Below are 26944 nucleotides of genomic sequence, written 5' to 3'. Positions count from 1 at the left end.
TCCGCAGATATCGTTATTGCAGAGAATCGTTCGAGTTGATCGAACGCGAGAACGTGACGTAAAAGGAAACGCAGGTCGCAGAGTGCAGTAAACGCTGCGATGGCTGGTTCTTCGAGAGTTTTATCATTCCCTCTGCGATTTGCAAAGGTTGGAAGATCAACTGAAGTGTCTTTGACGTCTCTCTTCCAAAGATAGTGTATTTGCTACTGTCAACTTTTCTTTGTCCCTCTTAGTACATGCGCGATTCATTATCATTGCTGAGCGCGCAAATTCGCGATAACCACTAGTGGTTGTGATTTATGGTTCAAAAACTGCGTATTATATAAGGTTTTAGATGATTTAAACATTTCATCAATGATATTGTCAATAAAAAAGAAAAAACAAATTAACGGTAAAGAATATTAATAATGAAATTTAATTTTAATTAATTTTCATTTAATTTCGAGTTGAATTTAATAATAATTTAATTATGGATAATATTATATAGATGTAATAATGTTAATTAATTAAAAATAAAAAAAACATTTTAAAATAATCTCTGTTATATTAATAAAAAAGAATTCATACTCTAATCAAATCTCTTGAATGCTGTATCTTTACTGATTGGTACAAAAAGTGCATCTTATTTTTTAGAAGAGTGTCTTACATTTTAGAAAAAAGAAGAAATTTATAATTATTTATTATACATTTATAAATAAATATATATTTATATTATTAAGTATAAATGTACATTATTAAGTATATTATAAAACATTAATCGAAAATTTAAATGTAATAATGAAAATGTAATGAGAAAAGATGTTTCTTTTTTACAAGTGCTTAATTCATATGGGCTAAATTCCTCTGATATAATATATTTCTCACAACCATATCTTTGACAGATTAAAGTTGCCCGCGTAACTCCGTTCTTTCGAATGGAATTCAAATGCAAAAATCTCGTTGCGGTTCTACGGCCGGATATTATTCTCCAAGATATCAGGCAATGGAAATGCGCTGTCAGCGCGGGCAACGCGACCAGCATAACAAAGACCGAATTTGATTACGATCTATTACGTAAATCGATGAATTAATCGACGAATGAAGCGGGATTTAATCGCGGTGCCTTTATGACGTTTCTCAAAACGACGACCGATTCATATGGATACGTGAGCACATGCGATCGACTAGCAAGGAAGTGTCAAACTAGATAAGCGCGCAGTCACATTCATTACTTCCGTCTACCACAGATGCGCCACGCTCTATGCATTTGAGTTGCATCGCCCGAGAGAAGATCAGCTCTCCGAGATTATACAGGGTGGTTCATATAGACCATCATCCGCCATTTTCACATTTTTAAGCGCGACTAGATCAAGTTGTCCATTACCATTAATCATTTTTAAAGATCTTGGATTGATATTAAAGCTGAATAATTAAATCATTGATATTTTAATCTGTATAGAAATTAAAACGTTACTAATTAATTAATATTTAAATAAATAATTATAAATAAATAATTATAAATAAAATATTATATTAATATTTAAATAAATAATTATAAATATTTTAGCATCTAGAAAAATTAAATATTAAAAAGAAAAATGCTATCATTAATTTCGTTCTTGATAAAATTTTGATTATCCAAAAATGGAACATTGTTTGTCGACAAATTTATAAAGATATTAATCTAAAAAGCATAAAGAAAAGTTCTCAGAAGTCCACAAAAACTTTCATAATTTCTCCACGACTTTTGCGATGGAAGAAAGATTCCTTCGAGACTCAGATAAGAGAGTGATAGCCTATCAAAAGAATTTTCGCAAATTCGCGCCGGCAACATTTGCGACGTTTCTCTCGTGGGTGCTGATTGATCTCTCGCGCGCGTACGCTTCGTGGTGAGTGGAGGAGCGAGTTGCGAGCGGGTCTCGAGCGGAATCTCGAACGGCACGTCGAGCAGTTCGAATCCCGCTTCCCGCGACGACGTTCGATTTCATGCGCGCTCCTTCACGCTCGAATTTCGATCCCCGATCATGACACGCGGACGGACGAAGACGTGCAGGTGAAACGTGCCGCGCTTCCCGCCTGACTGTCCAGCAGAGAAGAACGCGCGACAAAGTGCCACCGTGAAAAGGGAAGAGAAATCATCGATATATTGGCCTAGAGCTTGCCGAGGGATTTAATTGGTGGTGATAAAGTTTTGTGCAGAGATTTTGTGGAAGGTTTAAAGCGCGTTTCCTGCTCAATCAAGGTAATTTGTTGTTACTGTTCACGATTAATTGATTTATTAATAATTGCGAATAGGAATAAATATTGATGATTTTTATATTTTCATGATTTAATAATTTCTTATGTGTATTAGAATTCTTTATTCATTAAGATATTTCATCTTTATTAGAGAGAAACATTGTAAGAGATATTTTTTGTAAAAATAGTTTTATATTTTTATTTTTTTATTTTTATTTTTTATTTTTACACGTTTATGTATTTTTTATTTTTTTTGCAATGTTATTATTAAATAAATAAAAAGAATTGAAAGAGACAAAAGAGCTTGAGCGAAAACTAATTGATCCAAATATTTACACAATTAAATCTCTATTGAATATCGATTCAATTACATAGCACGTTCCTTTTTTGAATTTAACGCTTTTATATTAATACGTTAAAATTTAGAATAAATACATACTCTTAAAATTTAGAATAAATACATACTCTTTTTGAAGAGAGAAAGCACAGAATGTAAATAAGTGTAGAAAGTGAAGACAAGGAAAACGGATTTATTATAAGGTAATTAAAAAACCTGAATTAATTTCACAATTCGTATTGTTCCTTGTTTTAAAGTAATAAACTACATTAAATAAACTACAACTATTAAGTCTATCCTAACATTTATTATATATTACACTGACAATGTGTGATATAATTTTATAAAATAGTTATTTAGATTTATCACGTATTGTAATTTAATTCTAATACATATATTTGAATTAATAATAATTAATCTTTTACTTTAAAATTTACAAAAAGCCAATTGAATCTTAAAGAAAAAAAAATCTAGATAAAGGAAGAGAAGAAGAAAAAGCAAAACTATACCTATAGAACGCATTTATTTTATTAGGTTGGGGTTAATAGACGAGTGCATATTGTATTTCCTTATTAAAAGTTATTTACGGAAGTGTATTTTTTCTATAAACAGGAAACACTTTAGTTATTGCGATTATGTTATGCCCACGCAGTTTGGTGCAAGCCTTAGTCATCATTTACGGACGTTTGTACCATAACGCCCTGTTGCCGACTCACTTTCGTGTTAACTCATTGCTTCACAACCACTTATTACCTTATTAAAGGCCATTGTACCGTTTCTCTAAATAATAAAGTAATGATGACTATGTACGGTGGGAGAATTTGTCGCTTTGAGGATTAAGGACAGATTTTTGTGAAAACAATAATATATACCAAACAGGATACGCGAAATTAAAATCTCGTCGACTCAAGGATATGTAAAATATAACAAAAGACTATACCGGCAAAATAAAATATTCGCGCAAAAGTCAGATTATTGAGATAGACATTAAAAAATCTGCTACAACAAATTTTTAAATTTACTCTTGCTGTCTAATAAAAATATTTTATTGTTATTCTCAAACAATATAATATTTCAGTAAAATATTTTATTGTTATTCTCAAACAATATAATATTTCAGTAAAATATTTTATTGTTATTCTCAAACAATATAATATTTCAGTAAAATATTTTATTGTTATTCTCAAACAATATAATATTTCAGTAAAATTTGCAAAGTTGTAAAATCTCTCTCTCTCTCTCTTTCTCGCGATATGTCTTTTCATCCGCAATTTTATCACATTATAATATTTTTGAGTTTAATACATAATTATGGTTCTTATCACTGATATCAATTGTCAACACGTAATAAGCAAACATATTTATTCGAACATGAAGTCCAAAGAATGGAAACATGTTTGTTACTTGAATATTCATTTGATAATGTTTGCTCCGATCATAGTACACGTTTTACAATGATAGAGCAAAGGTATGGATTAGTAGCAAAATGTATCACACAACAACAACAGGTCAATCAACTGCTCTGTTGATATGTTCCTTGAACGTCCCCGTCCCCGTAACAAATTGTTGACCTCGGAGGGTCGGTGGGGAATTGCATATTACTGACGCATCGGCAAATCTGTAGCGAGGGGACGCTGCTGATATTCGCAAGAGCCTCCATCGATCAATTTCGTCGCATCGAGAAAATCACTGGAGAGAATGTTCGAGATGTTGCGAGATGTTCGTGGCTTTTTAATTCGGTCAAAAGTTATCTTTGAATTATCCTTGAGATAGAGTCAAGCTTTTGATTAAAAATAAGAATTTTATCGACAAATTATCGTAAAAACAATTTTTGCGTGTTGATTCTGTTGCAAAGTAAGTCTTAAAATTATTGAAAATAAATTTTATTATATAAAAAAGAAATCTAATCTAATAAATTTATCTAAGAATTTAATCTAATAAATTTTATTATATAAATTTTATTATATAAAAGGAATCTAATTTAATCTTCGATTTTTCAAACTATTAATTTATTTTGCTTAGAGATATAAAAAATATATATGAAAATAAAAGAAATATTAATAAGAAATGTAGACACTTATCGTAGATTCCAATCTCTAAGAAAGTATTCGAATATTATCTATAAAACGGTACAATAATAAATCAAGATGTCAGTCAGCAATTTCAACGCCCTGCTACATCGTGGTGATAGGCTAGAGACGCAGTTGTGCGTGCATCTTTCAATATATTACTAGTTTGCCCCGAGAATTCGTTACGCTATGATTTACTCACTTTATGCACTTACACGCTCCCTTTCGCAATATTATTCAAACCAAGATAACTTATTATTGAGTATTGCGGCATATATACATATCAATCATGGCGATAATTCCTATACTTGGACGATTTACGCGTGATTTTATGCGCATATAAAGCGCGATCTCTTATATCTCTTCGAGGGAGAAGAGGACGAGGATGGGGGGGAAAAAGCGGAATTGACCGGATAATATTTGTGTGAAGAGAGACCGACCGAATGAACCGCGAAACACTTATGCAATCTATTTAAATTAGAGAAAAGTAACTATATACGCGCAGAAAGAGAGAGGTCCCCCCGTCCGGTTGTCCATTCCTCCGGGCCCATCGCGTTCGCCGACGTCGCCGGCCGCGCCGATTCTCCGCAACCGATAAATTAAACACTCGGATATCTCTTCCGGTTTGAAAGCACGCGAGCGGGCCGTCCGCACGACGGTAGCCGGTCGTTTCATCAGACGGAATCGAGGGAACGATCCAAGAGACCGTTTCGACGACCGTCGTCGTCGTCTCGTATCCTCGACGGATAAAAATGCCTCTCGTTGCTCTATATTTGATAATAAGTGATTCAAATCGATGAGTCAAGTCGTAAACGCTAGGTGTGATTTCATACCGCATTCTCTTCTGCGAAGCTTTTATAATCCATTGGATTTTTTCTACAAAAATACTAGTGTCTCTGCCAACTTATGCCCTATATAATAATTTATTAATTAAGTATAATAAACAGAAAATATATAATAACTTATTAATTGTATAGTATTTTTGTGATACGTATACTTTATTTATAGTAATGCTCTGTTTAATGGTTCCCATTTTTTAATACGTGCACTTAAATATTATATGAATTATAGAATGAAAAATTTATTTATTCGTTTAGATATCTTAATGTTTAGTATATAATTTTAAATATGTTTTAAATTAGTTCTATAATCCGGATATTCAATCTAGACTTATAATCCAAATTTACGCTTGTTTTTGCAAATGTATTTACTTCTTCAGAATATTTTGTTTTCCCAGGAAATTATCAAGCTTATTTGCAAATTTATCTCTTTAAAAATTTTAATTGCAATATTTATCTCTTTAAAAATTTTAATTAATGACGATGTTTACTTGAAAACACGCGTCTGTAATAAAATATTTATTTTAAAATATGACTTAGAATCTATTTAATTTTACATAATTGATTACACGCTGCTAATAGATTTACGTTGCAATTTCGCAATCGTATTCCCATTTATACTTTGAAAAATCAGACGCAATTGGAAGTAGACAAACGTGGCATCCGAATTGATAAATTGATAAATTGAAGAATTGATAAATTTTCAATAAACAATTGCACGTGTAGAAAACGCATGGATTTTTTCAAACATTATTTTTTTTAATTTATTCACCGCTAACAATCCCTTCAAGTATATAAAAACCTTAATTTTTACAAAATTATTTAATAAAATTTATTACAAATTAAAATAGATTTGCTATTTTCCCTAAAAAATGTACAAAAGAAAAATTTAATAAAAAAATAAATATAAATATGTTTTTAAAGATAATTTGTGCTTAGACTAAATATTTAGAGTTTTTACTATAAATATATAATTGTATAATTAAATGTATAATTTGCCATTTTATAAATATAAGCAAGGAAAATAATTCCCAACTTCCCCAATAAAAAAAGCGTAGATCAACATCATAGTTGATTACACGCTGCTAATAGATTTACGTCGCAATAATAAAGTTCATTTCTGCTGTAGAGAGCAACTGGAAACTTACGCTCGTATATAAAACAATAAAAAAAAAGAAAAATAAACTTTTTTTTCGAGATTTAAGTGCCTTTTAAAGATTTTTTATCAATACATCAATTAAAAATTTATTTTTTAATCTTGAGACGCGTAGCGAAGTATTATAATTTACGCTCGATAAATATTATTTTCATAATTAAATCATCAATACTAATAAAAATAATGAAAATGGTCGACGAAATAAACAGAGATTTGTATTGTGTTTGGCTCTCTATTAACTTCACTTATAAACTTTAATATCGTCATCGATTAAACTTATACATTCGCGAGGTAAAATGTAAACTTCAAATTCTCTTGACACATAGTCAACAGCATTAAAGCGCTTTTTCCTCTCTTTTCGGTCTTGATATCTCTATATTTTCGCTTAATTTGAAATCGCGCGTCATATTTGGCACGTCGTTTTGCACTTTTAGCCAAATAATGTTTGCCAAAATAATGTCAAAGAGATACGAAGCTGCGCAACGATATTCGCGCATATCCATGCAACGCGCTTATAAATATGCACGACGCACGCGAGCTATAAAAGCTCGACTTACGTACGTCATTTTAAGGAACGTAACCCAACCTTGTCCCGATTCCCTTTCCGTAGCGATTGCTCGCAACGAGACAGACGAGTCACGTGGTTTTGCAATAGTTCACGGCTTTGAAAAAAAAAAGAAAAAATAAGAACCGATATACGTACATAACATTAATTAACTATCAACTCTTTAGCTGTCAGGACTCAGGACTGCAAACCGAGAGAGGGAGAGAGAGAGAGAGAGAAAGAAAGGGAGAGTTCAAACGAGCACGGATATTACGTGGATATCCGAAGATGATGTTACGTTCACCTGTAACTTTGTATTAGTTCCGGAGTGCAAAGAAGATGTATCTTTTTTGACATCTAAAGTTTAATTATGATTATTTTAAATTTCGCGATTGTATTTTTATAAGATGCAGAATATATGCATCTTATAATTACTCAAGTAGTCATACATATTCTGCACCTTATAAAAATGCAATCGCGAAACTTAAAATAAACGTAACTACTCAATCATTGACATTCTGGAATCGATTCCAAATCGATTTTTCCTCAAACGATTATAGAATGCAGAATGTCAATGATTGAGTAATTATGATTATTTTAAGTTTCGCGATTGCATTTTTATAAGGTGCAGAATATATATGACTACTTGAGTTTGGAATCGATTCCAAATCGATTTTTCCTCAAACGAAAATAACACACCTTTTCCATCTATTTTTGTTTAGTTAAATTTCATTTAAAAACTTTCACAAAAATATGAAATAATATAAATAGATTCCTCTCAAAAATACTTAAGAAAAACATCATAGTGAAAGAATTATAACTTTGGGTGTACTTTTTGTGACTTTTTGCTTCAAAGAAATCTGCCTATCTATACTAATCTGCTACCTGTAAGAAGATACGTAGGTATGCTGAGGAAGAATCCAGATTAGCCTCTAAGGCCCAGTTCCACAACTTACTTTAACCGAAGTTTAACTCATTAAAGGAGGATTTACATTGCGTTTAATGTCCGATGTATGACGTCCGATTGGATACAATGGATTTGGGACGCAATGTAAATCTTCCTTTAACGAGCTAAACTTCAGTTAGAATAAGTTGTGGAACTGGGCCTAAAAGATAATAATAAGAAAGAAAAAAAGATTTCTTAGAAAAAATAACATTTTAAGGTCCGAAATATATTGCCTTGGAAAAATTTCTTTTGTCTACAAGAAGAATCGCTTCAAGCTTCATTAAAGATTGAATTATAAAATCATGCTATTCCTTTTACGAATTTTCGCATAAATACATAAAAATGATCTTCAAACGTGACTTCAATATTTTTATTAAGCATCACCAAAATGAATATATCGCTTTAATATTCAATACTCTACATTTTCGCTAAGGAAGCATTGACTCCAACTCTCATCAGAAACTGAGTCATTGAAATTAAGATCGCAAAAACATATCCCGCGTATGTATGTAACCTTGATCAATGGCATTTCATACGAACTTAACATTTGCAGAAGTTCTTTGTCTCGTTTAAAATTAAAATCAACTCACCCTGAGAGATATTTGTCTGTCATAAATTGCTGACTCACATGCGAGATAGTACACAGAAAAAAAATAAGTGTCAAATCAAAACTTATATACTTAAACTAACGCATTCATTGTTTCGTACATATGCAACAATTTATAATCTTCTTAGAAGAATTTAATAATTTTAAATTTCAACAATATTATAGTCTTATTTTAATATTGTAATTGTCACCTCAAGAATATAATAATTGTTTAATTCTACTTTAAGAAAATTATAATCTTTAATTTAAAAATGTTATTTTCTATCTAACATTGTTTTTTTCCATTCAAGAAAATTAAATCTTAAATCATAAGAATATAATTTTCTCGATTGAACTATATAAAATGACTTCATTCAAGTAAGCAATTATTCAAGCAATTATATTTTTCCTTAATTAAATTAAATTTTTCTTTAATTAATATAATCTCAATTTCATTATAAATAATTAAAAATAAATTTAATTTTTCTTTAATCAATATAATCTCATTTCAAGATTTTCATGTTAAAACTAAATATATTTTCAAAACAAGAATCCTTTTTTCTATGAACACAACATCAGACCAAAAAAAAATTGCATTATTGTCGCTCTGCCATTGCGGTGCAGCCACCGGCTTGCCTTCGAAAGCACATTGATCGCGTAAACTGGTTAACGCGTTTTTTCTTGCTCTGAGAAGTGTATCTCTCTCGTATATGTTGCCTTCGTAATTTTATTAACCGAAGTTACATCTCGGTCAAACACCACAGCTGCAGGCCGTGCAATTTTTCCTCGCATACGGATCGGCGTATGTCACTCTCACTTTCATTTTGCGTAAGATGTAGCCGGAATATCGATCGAGATGAAGTCGTTTCCTGCGAAGAAATATTGGAGAGTTTGCTCCGACTACTGGAAAGGAAAAAATTACATAATCTTTTCATAAAATATATATCAAACGCCGTGAACGATCAAAAGTTTATGATTTGGAAACATTCAAGATTCACAACGTCCTCCTTGCACGTGCAACTAACGTTCTCAAAGCGTATATATCAAGAAGAATTTCTTAAACACGTAAAGTTTTAACACGTTGGCTGCAACCATAAGATTCAACAAGGCGTTCCCCGATAGAAATGAACAAACAAATGTAACGAAACTAAACTTTTATTATTCTTTGGACATAAAGGGTGCATAAATAAATATTTTTGGTAAAAAACTAGTGGGGTTACGGGTAATGCTCATAGTTTCCTTCTATTGAATAGAGTAACTATTGTGCAACACGGGTCATGCTCATGGCACCTAAGTGAACTATTTTTGAGCATCATCGGTGATGCTCATGGCAGCCAACGTGTTAATAAATCTTTACATAAAAAGTTTTTAAAGTTTCAAAGACTCGATGATCCACACGATTTTCGAAAAATTCAATTGTTGAAAATCTAATGTCTATTAATATTAAATAAACTTTGATTCGATTTCCATGGAATTACCGAACCGCAGAGAGCAGTAAAAATTGTTTACGAAACAATCTATGGTAACAATGAAATCCATCGTTGCACAAAGGAAATAAAATCCTTTATTGCGCTTTCTCTGTTCGTGGGGTTCGCAAGAGAGTTTCGCATTCGAAAAGAGAAAGAAAAAAGCGTAAAGCGAGGGTTAAGGACGTTTAGAGAGGGTCGCATATATCGAAGTTGCGGCGAGCAAGAAGAACGAAAGTGCCGCGCTTGTAAATAACGAAATGGAAAATTCTCTCCTTAGTCACGGCATACTTTCACATCGACACGCTGCACTTGCTTATCGTTAAGGTAGAGGAATCGCGCGCGGTTATACGTCCGTCTTGGGCACGTGCGCGCGCGCATTTACGCACCTGCGTAACGCGTGTGCCGCGCGTGTACGTGAAAGGTATTTAACGAAAGGACAAGGGAGACCGAGATTGCTAATCGCAATGATTGCGACAAACGAGAATGCTGCTGACGTATAATTGCGACGCTTAATAAGTATAATATATGTGTATGCGATCGTTGAAATAATGAATTCCAATATCAACGGTAAATAATAGAAATAATGATGATATTCACAAATATTTAATAAAAATAATAATATTTAATAAAAACATATTTAATAAAAAATATATATATTTAATAGAGAGAGAAAAGAGAAAGCAAAAAGTTGTGAAAAGTTTGATGTATAGACTTAATATACATTAAATTAAAAAATATATATGTTTCTTTTTAAATTTATATAAATTAATACATATACTGATTTATATAAATTAATACATATAATGAGTATACATGTATATGTGCGCATATGTATATGTGTGTGTGTGTGTGTGTGTGTGTGTATGTGTAAAAAAAAAGATAGAGAGGAAGTTCAAAGCAAGTTCCTAATATATTCATGTCAACATTTGCACGAGACTAGACTTAACGATAAATGAAGAATATTTTATGTTACTGTATATATATATATTGCAGGTAAAATAATATATTGAAATTGAGTGCAAAAATTGCGACACAATAATCAATGACGTGTATTGAATATGTACAAGTCTCGTACACGCGGTACGTTGTTAATTGCATCGCGTTTGCGCAAACTCTAAGGTATTGCTTTCGAATATAAATATGACCGGTTATTTCTCGCTGATAAATATAATGAAATAGATATAAATGCCAAAGTAAAATAATTGCAATAAATAGTAATAAATAATGATATGGTAATGAAATTAATTTATGAATCACCACTGTGCACGTGTGTTCATGCAAGTTTTATGACATTTTTAATTGATATTTCATTTCTTTCTTCCTATACCATATTTTCCACATTCCATTAATAATAATAATATTTGAAAAAAAGGAAAAATGCACATATCTTTATTTTATTAAATATTATATATTTTATTATTAAAGATAAAGAAATGATAAAATTTAATAGAATAATAAATAACAGTGAATAAATGGAAATATATAATAAATTGTATCTAAAATTAAAAAGTCGCTCAATTGAAACTGCTTTCAGTCATTTGAACATACTCTACTAACTCTCCTGGTCTCTAGGAAGTAATCACTCTTATGCTTGAATATACTTTCCCTCTGCCGCGTTTTTATCTGTATAATTTCGTTCCCATTGAATTCATCGACTAATATTATAGTAAGGGAAGCACGAGAAAAGCGATTTTTTTATTTATCGCCCGAAGATGATCAATGAAAAATGAGAATAAATAATACTGTTATCGTTTTCAATTGATAGACTGGTATAAAATAGCATACGTAATGGTAATAAATAATATGATTTACATTTTCGCATCATTCTTATTCGTGTTCATACTTCGACAATTTTCTCCCGACGAACGTGGCGTTTAACGTCATCGCGGGAAGTTATAAACGTCAATGTCTGCTCGGTTTGTTTCTCGACAGAAGCTCTTACGTGCGAATTTCGCGAACCGCGAGACTGCGCGAGGACTTTGCTCGGTGAAATTGAACAATTAAAATTCTGCGAGCGAGTCGTTAAGACGTGTGTCTTGCATTTTCAACTGCCGTTTGGAACTTCGGTATCATTAACCATCATCATTTTTAACGAGTCACAGTTTATTACGAGACTTCTACCGTATAGGGAGAGAAGTACCGTTCTATACAAAAGATATATTACACATAAATTTTAACTCTATTCACGACATTATGATATTACGATCTTCAAAAATTTCTTTTCAATCACAGATGCTCGATGCCTCGATAATAGGCCACGCAGATTTCTGATACTATCTCTATTCTAGTCTCTACTCTCTTTTGGCACGATAAATCTTCGTACATTTTCGGCACTATATTATTTTATAAATTCCTAGCAATCACAAGTATTTCTTAGATGAATTATGGAACTTATCTTCTTATTTGAAATTTCAAATATGCGAAGAAAGTGCGATTTTAACTTTCTATTTGGATTATTCAGACCGCCTTCTTGTTCCTTTTTTTATTCCTAGATTTTAACGTAACTTTTACTTGAAGTCCGCATATTTTCAACTCTACAATTTCTCAAATAAAATAATTATTCAATGCATTTATTCTTGATAATACATTGATCACTGAAGCATGTGGTTTTCCTTGCTTTATAATTATTGGCACAGCATTAAGAAGATAGCGAAGAATGTCCTAGTGACCCAAGTAACGATAATAATCTGTCATAACAGCATGCACTTCGATCCTCCGCTCCATACTCCAGTGCTCTTCGTTTATAAGAACATAAGATAATGCCAATGCCACTGTAGAAAAGACTTTCACATTATTTCAGACCAATGCAATTATTATCAGTAAGGCTAATAAACAAGATCAGGATGACAATTACAAGAGAGTCATATAACGGCTTAATAATTCATTATTATTATTATTATTATTATTATTATTATGTAAAGTCTGTTATCTTATTATTGCTTTGATCAATCAAATTAATATGATGTGATATATATAATTTTGCGAAAAGAGAAAAAGAGAGAGAGAGAGAGATACTTTTAAATATTGTTATCCAATGATTTAAGTCCGCTGAATAGGCTTAAGGCTAAGAGAGATATATATGCATATATATCTTACATATCACTTTCAATTTTTTTTATTTTTGCTTATCTAACTGGAACAATCCAGTGGAAACTACTCTATATAATTACACCCACTATTTTAAGGACAATAATTTATATAACGTATAAATACATCTGACCATTGATTATCAAAGCTACTTATTTAGATCAGGCCAAAGTTACTCTCCCAAAGTCCGGAATAATAGCTTCACTGAAAAAGATACGTGCAAATAATGCATAAAGCTTTTCTTTGTCATCGACTTGGGAAAATCCTCGTCAAGCATTCCAAACACACGCATGGAAATCTAGACCCCGATAAGATTAGCAACGCCAGTGCAACCGGTGACTCTAAAACGATGTGGCAAAAGCGTCGATTATTGTTATGCGATTGTTATTCAATCGTGTCTAAACGTACAGAAACGGCAAGTGTGCGGCGACTCGGGATTACCCAACAAGTAGCTTCAACCAAGTGACTTTCTCCAAGAGGCACCACACGCGTACCGAGGGGTACTGGCCTTTGAACTTCGTCGCGATACCGTGTCTCTTGGTAATGATAAGTACGCGATGTGCGCAGAAAATCCGTAGCCCCGGGATCGCGCAAACAATTTTAAAAAGTCGCTCGCCACCGAAGTCCTCTGCATGAATCTATATTTGCAGTTAATGCCGTTTCGTGTCGCAAAACTCCGTACCGGTAACAAGCTTTACTGAGAGTTATGGAAGTTTTTATTTCGCCAGAAATGCACATTATGTTTGTGTGGAAATTTATGGAGAAGTTTGCGATATTGATGGGCAACAGTTCGGCGAAATTACGGAACTTTGTTGCGCGAATTCAGAATTTTACAACCGCGGCTTTAGACTTGAATAAAATGTAGGCGAAATTAAAAGAAAAATGTGTATTTTAACCAATACATATTTCACACATTCTATCCGATAAATCTATTTATTCTTGTAAGACAGGAAATTTACATCTTCTTTTAATTCAATTGATACAATGATTAAAATCAGCTATATAGTTGTCATATATCTCTGAATTATCTATACGCAAAATGAATTAAAAAACTTTCTTGAAACACTTCAAGGTGAGAAGAGAAACGTGCGTGAAAATCTGACGAGGGATGATTCATCCTCCTTCGGTGTGTCATGTAATCCCTTATGGGGGTACCATCGTCCCATGAAATAAAGCTTTGTGTCAGAACAAAAGGTATAGAATTTCGATCGATGAGCCCTTTTTTGATAAAGAATCATTCAAGCGAATATTCCTTCGCTAATTGAAAGATGAATCTTTTCGATCAGATTTGCATGATAATTCAATGATAATAAAAAACATGACGCAAAATGTTGCTACTGTTTTATTGTGATTTTATTTAGATTCGATTATTATATACGTATAATTTTACACGTGGATTGTACAATTATTCCAATCATTTCTTGTCATTGATGTGTATGTGATAATAATGCACAAAAACACACAGTTGGAATTTCACTGAATTATTAATGAGACATTGTATTATATGAATAATGAGTTTAAGTAAGTTTAATCGATTCTCGGTTACACCACGATATTACGTCAAACTTGTACGTGTATGTGTATTTTTGTAACCTAAAACTATTAAATTAAATTAAATTAAATTAAATTAAAAATTAGTATTAAATTAAAAATTCTGTTTTAAATTGATTTAAAATTGTATGTCAGTTTTATTTTTTTAAGATTTGAAAAAAATTAAAATTGCTCATAATTTCTAATACATATATGTATATGTGTTAAATCTGAACGATATATTAATATTATACATATGTATATATGTATATGTGTTAAATCTGAACGATATATTAATATTAATATATAACATGTCTATAAAATGTATTTCTAAAAGTTAATAATACCCACATGGTGATTTTAATATATCGAGCACGTATTTTGGATGTAGGTCGAGTCTGACGACATTTTTCGACATGATTTCAATGACAATTATCCTAAATGCTTCCCTCGAACACATTCCTTTATGTTACAGTCGTTCTTTAATAATTCAAACTGAAATTGATATTTTATCTTGAAACTAATCACAAATACAATATGGACTTCTCGATATTTCAGACATAAATAATGCAAATTCTAAAATCGTTGATATAAAGCTCTTTCGATCTTTGACATATATATATCCTTAATTTTATCAATTTTTCATAATTCTGACCCATAATATCCAATTTTACGTCTATAACATCTTAATTATTGAAATTATCATAAGGTTCACTGCTTGCTTTCGTAAAATTTCAGTTCTATAAAGTTTTAACTTGACTCCTTACAAATGACGGATTTTTTCGCATATTCCACTTCAAGACATTAAATAAACGAGCCGTGTTGTATGTTATGTCGAGAGCAGTCGTTGACTTTAGCAAATAACAATTTTACGTAACAACAAAGACGAATAGAGAGGAAAAGAGAGAGAGAGGAGGGAAGAAAAGATTACGAGTAGCACATTTTTCACATTGTGGACTTAACGAACCGTACGAGAGATTCTATCCTATACATAGTAATTTGACCACTGCAACTGACTTTGCATTTACCGACGCGCAGACATACGCGTAAAGCATTATAAATGCGAAAAATACGAATTAGATAGCTCAAAACACTTCTTCCGTCTGTATGAAGTATGTTTTCTACACAAACATTTATCCTTGACCAAGGAATTGTTTGCAGAAAATGACCAATGTTTCAATTTCTTCATTCCACATACGTACTTTTAGTTTTCACTTTTAGTGACGAAAATCGAGATAGCTTTCAATTCCACAGTACATTAATAACATAGCTCTTTTATTAATTTCTTTGGCATACTATAAATGAAGTAATATATAATTAACAGGTGGATTCGTAACTTTCGCTTTCAGATGTGGCACTTGACGTGTGTCGATGACTTCTTGAACCGCGCGTTTTACAAACTTGGCCTCACCGTCGGTCGACATCCCGGCTACTTCGTAATCGTGCCGATACTGTTGGCTTGCATATGCTTCACCGGCTATCAAAGGATAAACTACGAAATCGATCCGGAATATCTCTTCTCACCCGTCAACGGCCCCAGTAAGACCGAACGAGCGATAGTCGAGCAATACTTCAAAGTCAATTACAGCCATCAATTCAACGTCGGTCGTATTACTCGACCAGGTGAGATTTTCATCAATCATTCTGCGTTATTCTGACGATTTCTTCTCTCACGAAAAATTTCATAAATCTAATAAATCCAGAATCCCTTAAATCGACAGCTGGCACATAGGATATATAAAATAAAAAAGATTCCTTGTATAAAATGCTCCAGAAAAGATATAGTATGCGAGAAGTGGACAAATTAAATATCGCAATTTTTTAATTGCAAAATTTCTTTAATATTAAAATTATTGGATTCATAATCTGAATCCTTTTCTTAATTTCGTAAAATAAAATTTATTTTAAATTAATTTTCTTTAATTCCTATTATTAAATACTTTCATAATTAGACTTCCTCGCCGTGTTTGTAGAAAAGTATTTCACAACTCAATTTGCTCTTGCTATAATTAAAAATGACGTTTCTTGGTTAGAGGTCAATTAAATTCTATTGCTTGTTGCAGGCCGGTTTGGTCATGTAATCGTGATTCCTAAGGATGGCGGGCATAACATGTTGAAAAGCTCGATTTGGAAGGAGCTAATGGAACTCGATCGGATAATTAAAAATGCCAAAGCAAAATATGAGGACGAGGAATTCACATACGAGCAGATTTGCGCACGATGGCTCGATGAGTGTTTCACCAACGATATTCTAAATCTACATCAAGTGATAGAGTAATTATACCGCAATAAATATACAAAAAGAATTGAAGAATCGCGTATTAAAAAAAATAATAGAGCTCTTTTTCTTGCTTAAAGCAATTTATTAATTGCGTCGAATTTTGACCGAGTTTTCGACTTTTTCAGCGAAGTGGAAAGGCGGAAGCTAAATCTGACATTTCCGATAACGATCAATCCGGTCACCTGGGACGCTCATTTGTTGCCGGTGTTCTTCGGTGGAAGTGTTCTCAATGACGATCTCACTGTAGAATCGGTGCCTTCGATACAACTCGGCTACTTCATCAAAGTCGATAATCCACAGCAAAATGCGATGTGAGTCTACTCTTCGGCTTATCGAGTTCGCGAAACCATTCGCGGAGCTTGTCGCGGAAAAAATTCATTTATACGAACGATTAAAGTTCCATGAAAAATATATATTAATACTGCAGAACGATACTCATAGAGTATTTTCGCATTCGTGTATAATAAAATCGGTAGTAATTTTTTATTCAAAGGTTTTAATTTTTCGTAAGCTCTCGAGAAATTTGTGTCAAACTTAAATTTTTTATAAGATGTAATTGAGATGGCTGTTAAAACTTAAAAATTCACATGGATGATCTTTAAATGGTCTCTAATTTCTGTACTTTATATATTATTTATGCAAAGAAATATAATATATATTAATGTATAAAATTGTATTAAATTTTGAACATTAAGGATAATCATTACCTGTGAAAAGTATAATGTCTCGTTAATCTATCATATGGTCGCCAATTGAATACGATCAATTGAATCATCTATTGCTATCAATAATGCTCATGCAAATAATAGATGCCTGAGTCACTCGTGACTATTCGTATTGATTACCTATTGTTGTCATTAGGATATTGCAGATTAATAGATTTCTCGCCATATTCGTCTCGGATATATACCGAAAAAAATTCAATTTCTATCTTCATTCGGATATATATCGAAAAAAATTTAATTTCATTCTATCTTCATTCTAATTTTCTAATTTTCTAATCTTCATTCTATCATTTTATCAAAATATTACTATCCAATATTTCATCAGGATGTAAAAAGACGAATGTACGAGCATGTTATATTTTACATTTTCTTGCATAAGTTTTTTTATTGTACGTTTTTGTTTTGTATAAATGATTTTCCATGAAAATTTTTTTGTATTAAAAATAATATTTTAAGTGCACGATATTCTCTTCAATATCCTAATTTAATACTACGTGGTTTTGATTCCCAAATCAGCGGTGCCGCTTGGGAGGAAGCTTTCCTAGAAGTCGTCGGCAAGGCCGAGGACGGAGGCGCATTTAAGCACATTAGCATCGCAAGATTCGCTTCGAGGACCCTCGAATTGGAACTAGAGGCCAACACCAAGACAGTCGTGCCGTATTTCAGCAGCACGTTCATCATAATGGCCCTATTCTCGATCGTGACATGCATGATGACCGATTGGGTACGCAGCAAGCCTTGGCTCGGTCTTCTGGGCAATCTCTCGGCCGCTATGGCGACGGTCGCTGCATTCGGATTATGCATGTATCTGGGGGTCGATTTTATCGGCCTGAATCTCGCCGCACCATTTCTCATGATAGGTAAGTTACTGTTGAAACTGTCAGAATTAGAATGTCTGTGAATTTATCTCCGATTATCCAATTATCCGATAACAATTAAAATAAAGGCATAAAATTTTGCAAACAGCAAAATAAATATACATTAGTTATTTGCGTTATTTTACGTACAAATTATATTATTAATTTTAGTAATACTGATTTTACAATTATTTTTTAACAGCATATATTTAATTTAATTTTTAATAAGTATTTGAAGCTATTTAAAATGAAAAATATTAATAATATATTATTTGGCAACAAAAGTTGCATATTATATCCATCAATATTAATTTCACGGATAATTTCGAAATTATCAAGTAATTTTTGCAATTTTGAAATTAATATAATTAATATATTATTTGACAGCAAAGGTTGTAAATTGTATCTATCAATATTAATTTCACTGATAATTTCAAAATCATCAATAATTTATGCAGTTTTGAAATATTTTATTCGCTTCTTCCCGTCATCACACATACACATAACTTTCCTTGCAAATCTTTATTATATCGAAATAAAAGAAGGTTTGTCAATCGATGTTCAGATTGATACTTTGTGTAAATTGAGCAACACGAAAATAACGATAGGACTTTGCCGTTTTTGCAATACGATGCCGTAATTCCCTGTCACGTCTGTAGAAACGTACATTTTCGATGATAAATATGTTAGTTCGCTCCGTCAAGTGCGTATAAGCGAAATAAATATACTGTGATTTATGTGAAAAGCGGAAGTCTTCTTTTCCCTTTCGACGTCGCGCTCGCCTGCACTCAACGCCGAGTAAAATCGGTTCTTATCGATAATAACGGCTTCATTCACGATCCAATCGACCGGTCGCAATTCAAAATAACCATTATATTTACTCAATTTTATTCAAAAATATATAAGTGATTAGCAAATTAATAGATATCTTTTTAGTTATATTATTTAATTTAATTGTATTGAATGGAAATAGATAATTTCTAGATTTTTTGAAACACATTCATTTATTTCTATCACGAAATTAAAAAATTTTAATAAAAGTATAACGAATGATTATATGTAACACAGTAGCCTGATAATATTATTATAATTTTAAATAAAAATTATAAAATAATATTATATATCTGAAGAAAAGTGTTTTTCTCTTTATGATGCATTCTTATTAGTCACGCATAATTACGTATTGTTTCGATAAGAAACCTAATGCATATGCGACATGCACTCTTTCAGTTTTGAAAGAATTATTGCGAAGAAAACAAGTTTTCTTCCCATTTATACTTTGAAAAATCAGACGCAAATGGTATAGACAAACGTGACGTCCGGAGAATTGGCGGTGATAAATTTTCAAGAAACAATTGCACGTTTAGAAAACGCGTAGATTCTTTCAAACATTATTTTTTTTAATTTATTCACCGCTAACAATCCCTTCAAATATATAAAAACTTTAATTTTCAAAATTATTTAATAAAATTTATTAAAAATTAAAATAGATTTGATAAGAAATTCTCCTAAAAAATAAACAAAAGAAAAATTTAATAAGAAAATTAATATAAATATATTTTTAAAGATAATTTGTGCTTAGACTAATTTAGAATTTTCTCTTTATATAATTTAAATGCATAATTAAATGTATAATTTGCTATTTTATAAATATAAGCACGGAAAATAATTGCTGAATCACAATAAAAAATGCGTAAAATACCAGATTTTTTACGTATGTATTTTTTCGTTACAGGAATAGGGATCGACGATACCTTTGTTATGCTAGCGGCCTGGAGAAGGACGAGCATTAGTAAACCGGTGCCAGAAAGGATGGCAGCAACATTGAGCGAAGCTGCCGTTTCCATCACGATTACATCTTTAACGGATATGATATCCTTTTTTATCGGCATTTTATCGCCTTTCCCTTCGGTTCAGATTTTCTGCATTTACTCAGGTACCAAGACCATTTCAAATAAATAGATTTTCATTTATTATTCTTTACATAGGTAAAATATTTTACGTTTTGATAATATTTCGATATATTTTGCTAAAAAGTACATGAAGAAGATAAAAAAAATTGAAAAAATCTTGACATAAGAGTATGCAAAATAGTAAGAAACAATAATAAGAAAGTAGTTTTGAGATATCCTTTCTACAACAATTTTTGAAATATCCATACTAGGATAATGTAATTCATATTTTTAATATCGAGCATGCATTAAATGACAGGTTTTGCGGTAGTCTTCACTTTCCTGTTTCATCTAACGTTCTTCAGCGGATGCGTCGCGATTAGCGGTTATTGCGAACAAAAAAATTTACACAGTGTTCTCTGCTGCAAAGTGCAACCTTTATCCAAATCCAGTAAGCATTATAATTATTTTATTTATAATAGCAAAATATAATTTATCTCTTTTTTTCTCTCTCTCTCTCTCTTTTCTTTTCTCTTATATTCAAATTTTTTTACAAAACTGACACCTGTATCTTTTTCGCTGGAGCGAATAATTGACAATTTATTAATTTCGAATTTTAATTAATTTTAATTTCCATAAATTACTAGTATGTTCTCGTTATACCTATTATTATGTCAATCATCATTATTCAGTGACTGCCATTCGAAATCTCGTTACGTCTGCATGACGTATTGAAGTTACGTTGTGCAAATGCACGCGTTACGTTTGAATACCGTTAATTCGTTAGATCACACAATGTTATGTAACGAGAAAAGAGAGCTCGCTTTCTCCTTGTTTTATTTTTTATATATTGTTATATTGATGATTGCGAAACTTCGAGAAAGATACGTGTCTGTTACGTCATTAATTTTATTAATAATTATAAGTAAACGACTTATTAATAAAATATTTTGCAATAGCCTGAATGAAAAACATTAATGGCATTTAATGGTGCATCTTTTAAATACGACATTTCAGCTCATCGATCGTGGTTGTACAGAATGTTATGTTCCGGTGGAATCGATCCTGACGACCCTCAGAATCCAATCGACAATCCTGAACACGGATGCATGACTTGGTTTCGTGATTATTTAGCTGCCGCGTTAAACTGTCGCCCCGTGAAAGTGATTATCATCCTCATTTTCGGATGCTACCTTCTTGGTGGCATTTACGGACTCACGACTCTTAAAGAGGGTCTGGATCGACGCAAGCTCTCCAAAGAAGATTCCTACTCGATCACATTTTACGACCGCGAGGACTTTTATTTCCGGGAATTTCCTTATAGGATACAAGTAAGTTAAAAAAATTGCAAAAATTGCAAAACAGTTGATAAGAATTTTTCATTTGCTTTGGTGATATATATTTTTCTAATTTCTTTTTCTGTCATATTTAGTTATCAGAACTCGCAGATTTTATTTACTTTAATATCGAAAGAAAATATTACGAAAATGCCGAGAAAAATAGTATATATCTCGCTTTCATTTATTTTAAATATTATTATTTAAATATTATTACTTATTAATATTTTTTAATTTACTTATTAATATTTTAAATATTATTCATTTATTTTAAATATTATTATTTAAATATTATTATTTAAATATTACTTAAATATTATTACGTAAGCACATGTAAGAGATGAATCTTAATTTCTACTCTAACTCTTCTTGTCAATAGTCGAAAGTATTTTTTCAGCACCATTCTTTATTGACGCATGCAAGATCTATACATTTTTATGATCGCGTTAGCTCGGTTATTCTTTAAAGTCAGAAAAAAAATCCATCCGCGTTGGTCAATATTTAGAGAATTCCGTTTCGTGCAAACTCGGGAAAATACATATTTCCTCACAATAAGTGGCGCAAAAAAAAGAAACATTAATATCGGAGGAACGTAGTGCGTTACGCCTGGAACCGCCACGCATAATCCGATATACGCAATTATGTCACGTGTTCCCCTCGATACAACGCGATATCGTGCAAACAACTTTCTCCGGTCGGCTAACTTGGACTTCAAGAAAAGCAATGTCCGTTACATCACGTTCCTCCGACTCGATCGACCAAGAAGAAAGACCAACTAAACAGAGAGATTCCGCGTTTCAATTGCTTGGCAAGCAATTCATATTCAATTTCATTCCGGAGATTTATATTTGCGAGAACACTTTTCTTTTATTATTTTATTTTTAACATAATAATTACAACATTTTTTAAATAATAATATGGTTTCAAGAAATTATAAGATACTTTTTTATAAATTGTAGTAATGAAATAATTTCGAAATTTTTTCACTCGTATTCGGAATAATATTAAATGTATCTTAGCCTTTAAAAGCAAAGTACATTTTTTACTTGGAAATTAATACAACATAGTATTAATTATCTTAAAAGATAAATCTATAATCTTCGTGAACATAAATTAAATATTGTCTAAAATCCTTCTAAATTGACAAATCTTTGATATACGAAGAAATTACGTGAAATTTGTAGTTAAATAAATTCCAGAAAATGCAACTTATAAATTAATTTGTGACAAAAAGATCTCCTACAACTTCCGTTTCAATTAGATAATTACGTATCTCATAATGCAGTGTGTCGAAGGCGATTTCAACGCTGCGTGTTTCTTTACGCGGCGTTAAAGTCTCGCTTTGATGAAATAAAATTATAAACTCGCCAAGAGATATGGTCGAACTGTGAATTTCACTGGGACCCTTTTCCCCGTTGCGTTAGTCCCGATATATTGTAGTGAAAGTACGTTTCTCAAAGATGGTCCGGCACTATCGCGTTTCCTCGCAATATTAATAATGTCACGAGAATCGCGGCGCCGAGTCGGGTTCCGATGACTTTGCGGAAACGTCATTCACCGAGAAACTACTGTCACGATGAATTCTTAACGACGTACGGCGTAATTAGGTTCACTCGTGAAATGAATTTATGTTGAAACGTGCGTCACTCATGCCGAAAACATAAAACAAATTACATAATCATGACAAAATATGAAGTTGCGGCTCTATAAGATCCGGAAGGCGTGACGTTACGTCTCGCGAGAGGCGCGCTTTCTCGAAATTACTTTCACGAAGATATTGCTGGAATTCCCGAAAAGATACTCGTATTCCAATGTTACAATCTCTGTAGCCGCTGTTAGCGACTCTATCATTATATTTGTGAATTTTATGAAAGGAATGAAAAAAGAAAGTAAAGCAAAACAAATGTCCAAATCGATTCTTGACAAAGTTTTCAAGTTATTTCAATAGATTGAAATGTGTGTGTATTATAGTGGACGATAAGCAATTACTTTATGATCGTTTACAACAGTGCTGGGATTTACTTGCAACTTTCGGCCAGATTTCTTAGCTTACGCCTACTGTTCCCCTCTTACCGCTCGTGCCTTAGCGACCGCGCCACCGAACGCTCGTAACTAAGGAGCGCTCAGGAACGTGCGCGTCACAAATGTAATGTGGCAATCTATCTAAGTTCTCTTTATTGTTTATTAATAATAAAAATAATTATTCTATTATTAATTACGTATATGTTCTGTAACAATTTAAAATATTTGTGTTTTGAAACGTAATTACAATAAAGAGAACTTAGATAGATAAATTGCCACATTACATTTGTGACGCGCACGTTCCTGAGCGCTCCTTAGTTACGAGTGGCGCGAGCGGTAAGAGGGGAACAATAGGCGTAAACTAAGAAATCTGGCCGAAAGTTGCAAGTAAATCCCAGCACTGGTTTACAAGAAACATTTAGTAAGACAATTAAATTGCCAGAATTTATAAACTGCTCAATAATAGAATTATAATATAATTATATATAAATATGTATATCATAGATTTATATGATTTTATTATATAATTATTATATCATTATTATATAATTATTATATCATTATTAAATAGTTGCAGTTTTCTATAACACACGATACACATAATATAATTATATAAACAGTAACAAGATATAAAGCGAGTAATATGATAATTTCATATAATGCAATTATATAAATGCAGTTATATAAATGTAATTATGTATTATATTTACATAATTGCATTATATGATTACTATTATTAAACAATTAGAAACACGTTACATATAATGTAACTCTTTCTTGATAAATAATTATTTTGCTATTTAATATTTTGCTAAATATATCACAGTGAATAATTAATTTAATTTAAAAATTCATTAAAAATTTAAATAAAATTCATAAAATTAGCAGTTAAAATGTTTGCCACAAACATTTTTTTCGAAAAATCAAAATATATATGTGTAGCTACAGAAACATGACGCTTCTTTTATTAAAATATGTTTTGTCGTCTTTAAGATTTATAATTTAAATAGTTTGAGGAAATGTCATAATAATTTTTTAGATTTTACGAAGGATTTTCATTCTCGCTTGCACTCGCTTTTATTTCAATTTTCAATTTAAAAATTAAAAAAACCATATCCCTGGCATATTTCATATATATATATATCATATTTTTATCACCTTTTAGGTGGTGATATCCGGCGAATATGACTACAGCGATCCACTAATTCAAGAACAAATGGAGAATTTAACTAGAAACCTCGAGGCGAGCCAATACATCAGCGCGCCGATTTACACGGAGAGTTGGCTTCGGAGCTTCCTCGGCTATATATCGCGCAACGATGATTATCTGAACGTGACTATCAAGGACAAACATAACTTTACTGAAACCCTCAAAGAGCTCTGGTTGTTCCCGTCCAGTTCCTTCTCCCTAGATGTCAAGTTTGACGAGACGGGCGAAAACATTGTGGCAAGCCGATTTCTGATACAGGCGGTGAATGTGAGCGGCACGAATCAGGAGAAGGATATGGTGAAGGAGCTGCGTCACGTTTGTGATATGTCGCCGTTAAACGCCAGCGTGTTTCATCCGTATTTTGTGTACTTTGATCAATATGAGCTGGTCCGGCCGACCACTATCCAGTGCATGACGTTCGGCGCCCTCGTTATGATGCTCGTCAGTTTCATCTTCATCCCCAATGTTCTCTGTTGCCTATGGGTAGCCTTCTGCATCGTGTCGATCGAGCTCGGGGTGACTGGCTACATGGCGCTGTGGGATGTTAATCTCGACAGCATCTCCATGATCAATCTGATCATGTGCCTCGGTTTCAGCGTCGACTTCACCGCACACATCTGCTACGCTTACATGAGCTCAAAGCAAAGGCGGTCAGAGGATCGGGTCAAGGAAAGCTTATACAGTCTAGGTCTGCCAATCGTTCAGGGCGCCGCGTCGACGATACTCGGTTTGATAGCGCTTCTGCTGGCTGGCACCTATCTTTTCCTCGTGTTCTTCAAGATGGTCTTCCTAGTGATCTTTATCGGCGCCATGCACGGTATGTTCCTGCTGCCTGTGTTGCTATCCCTCTTCGGACCTGGCACCTGCAGTAGCGAACAGAAGAACGAGTCCGGAGAGGCCGAGAATGCGAAGAACAGCACGCAGGAAAAAGAACTAGCAAACAAGCTTCAGCAACCCTATGTGATTCCACATCCTCATCTAGTCTATTACACCGCGAGCGCTGTCAAACCGCTCCAGGACAGTCCTGCGACCAGCATGGCGGCATTCGAGGAGAGGGATCCTGGCTTGGGTACCAGCGAGGACAGCAACTCGACCGAGAGTGGCTCCTCGCAGAGCAGAAGACGTCAATGCAAGCAGCAGGACCAGCAGCCGGATCAACAAAATCAGGTTCGTCACGACATGTGGAGAAGATCCATCGGCGTCCTGTATGGCCTGTCGCAGTTTCAATCCATGACCGAATCCGCGTATCCGACGCCGGACTATCCTGGAGCCCAGGTGCGAGAAACTGGCGAGGAAAACGGTTCACGAACGATGCCTTATCTAGGACCATACAACGTGTCGCCATACATACATCGTCTTCCAAATCAATTTTCACGGGACTACAGACGCAGCAGATCCTATCATAATCTGCAGTATCCTGCGTTGCAACATGTAACGGATCCCCGATATCCATAGTAGAGAGTTGAGATGAATAGCGCGAAAGAAAGATATTGTCAACGTGATAAGCGAGACGAACAAATCATTCGATTGAATTTAGGCTTCTTTGCAAGCGGAATGATAGCGATAATTGATTAAGGCAAACTGATTTTGCCGAAAAGATGGACCGATGTTATGAAACCATGACAATGCGAGAGAAAGAAGAACGAAGGAAGAATCTTTTTTGCAAGATTAGAATGTCCGAATTACGGTTTATATTACTTTCAAGGGGCTGAATTTCGAGAGTCAAAATTTAACTCTCAAACAGCGACACAATCGCACAAATGGTAGCACCCGAGTACATTCGGATCTACAATAAAATATATTTTTTATCTCGAATAAAATTTTTGTTGTTAAAGTTTGA

At 32.8% G+C, this 26944-nt stretch overlaps 2 protein-coding genes across 4 annotated transcripts in view; one reads left to right on the top strand and one right to left on the bottom strand.

The window, feature by feature from the left end:
- Window positions 1-26944, bottom strand: part of LOC145971061 (2-phosphoxylose phosphatase 1) — a 42470-nt gene that overhangs the window by 12469 nt on the left and 3057 nt on the right. The window lies entirely within an intron of this gene.
- Window positions 1899-26944, top strand: Ptr (patched domain-containing protein). The gene is made up of 9 exons (XM_083098283.1): window positions 1899-2221; window positions 16130-16403; window positions 16844-17054; window positions 17187-17372; window positions 18303-18646; window positions 20379-20579; window positions 20855-20986; window positions 21553-21866; window positions 25060-26944. The coding sequence occupies exons 2-9, from the start codon at window positions 16130-16132 to the stop codon at window positions 26557-26559; spliced, it is 3162 nt and encodes a 1053-aa protein (XP_082954409.1). The 5' UTR covers window positions 1899-2221; the 3' UTR covers window positions 26560-26944.

The sequence above is a fragment of the Camponotus vicinus genome, unplaced genomic scaffold (genome assembly GCF_025532165.1).
Source record: "Camponotus vicinus isolate PSW18456_S1 unplaced genomic scaffold, iyCamVici1.0 SCAF_4, whole genome shotgun sequence".
NCBI lineage: Eukaryota > Metazoa > Arthropoda > Insecta > Hymenoptera > Formicidae > Camponotus > Camponotus vicinus.
Note: the sequence above shows the minus strand (reverse complement) of the source record. Positions and strands in the feature narration are given on the sequence as shown.

Excerpts from the sequence above, each read along its gene's own strand:
- Ptr (XM_083098283.1), top strand. The coding sequence starts at position 16,130 with ATGTGGCACTTGACGTGTGTCGATGACTTCTTGAACCGCGCGTTTTAC. Across the intron at positions 16,404-16,843 it reads CGGTCGTATTACTCGACCAG|GCCGGTTTGGTCATGTAATC; the intron begins GTGAGATTTTCA and ends TGCTTGTTGCAG. Across the intron at positions 21,867-25,059 it reads AATTTCCTTATAGGATACAA|GTGGTGATATCCGGCGAATA; the intron begins GTAAGTTAAAAA and ends ATCACCTTTTAG.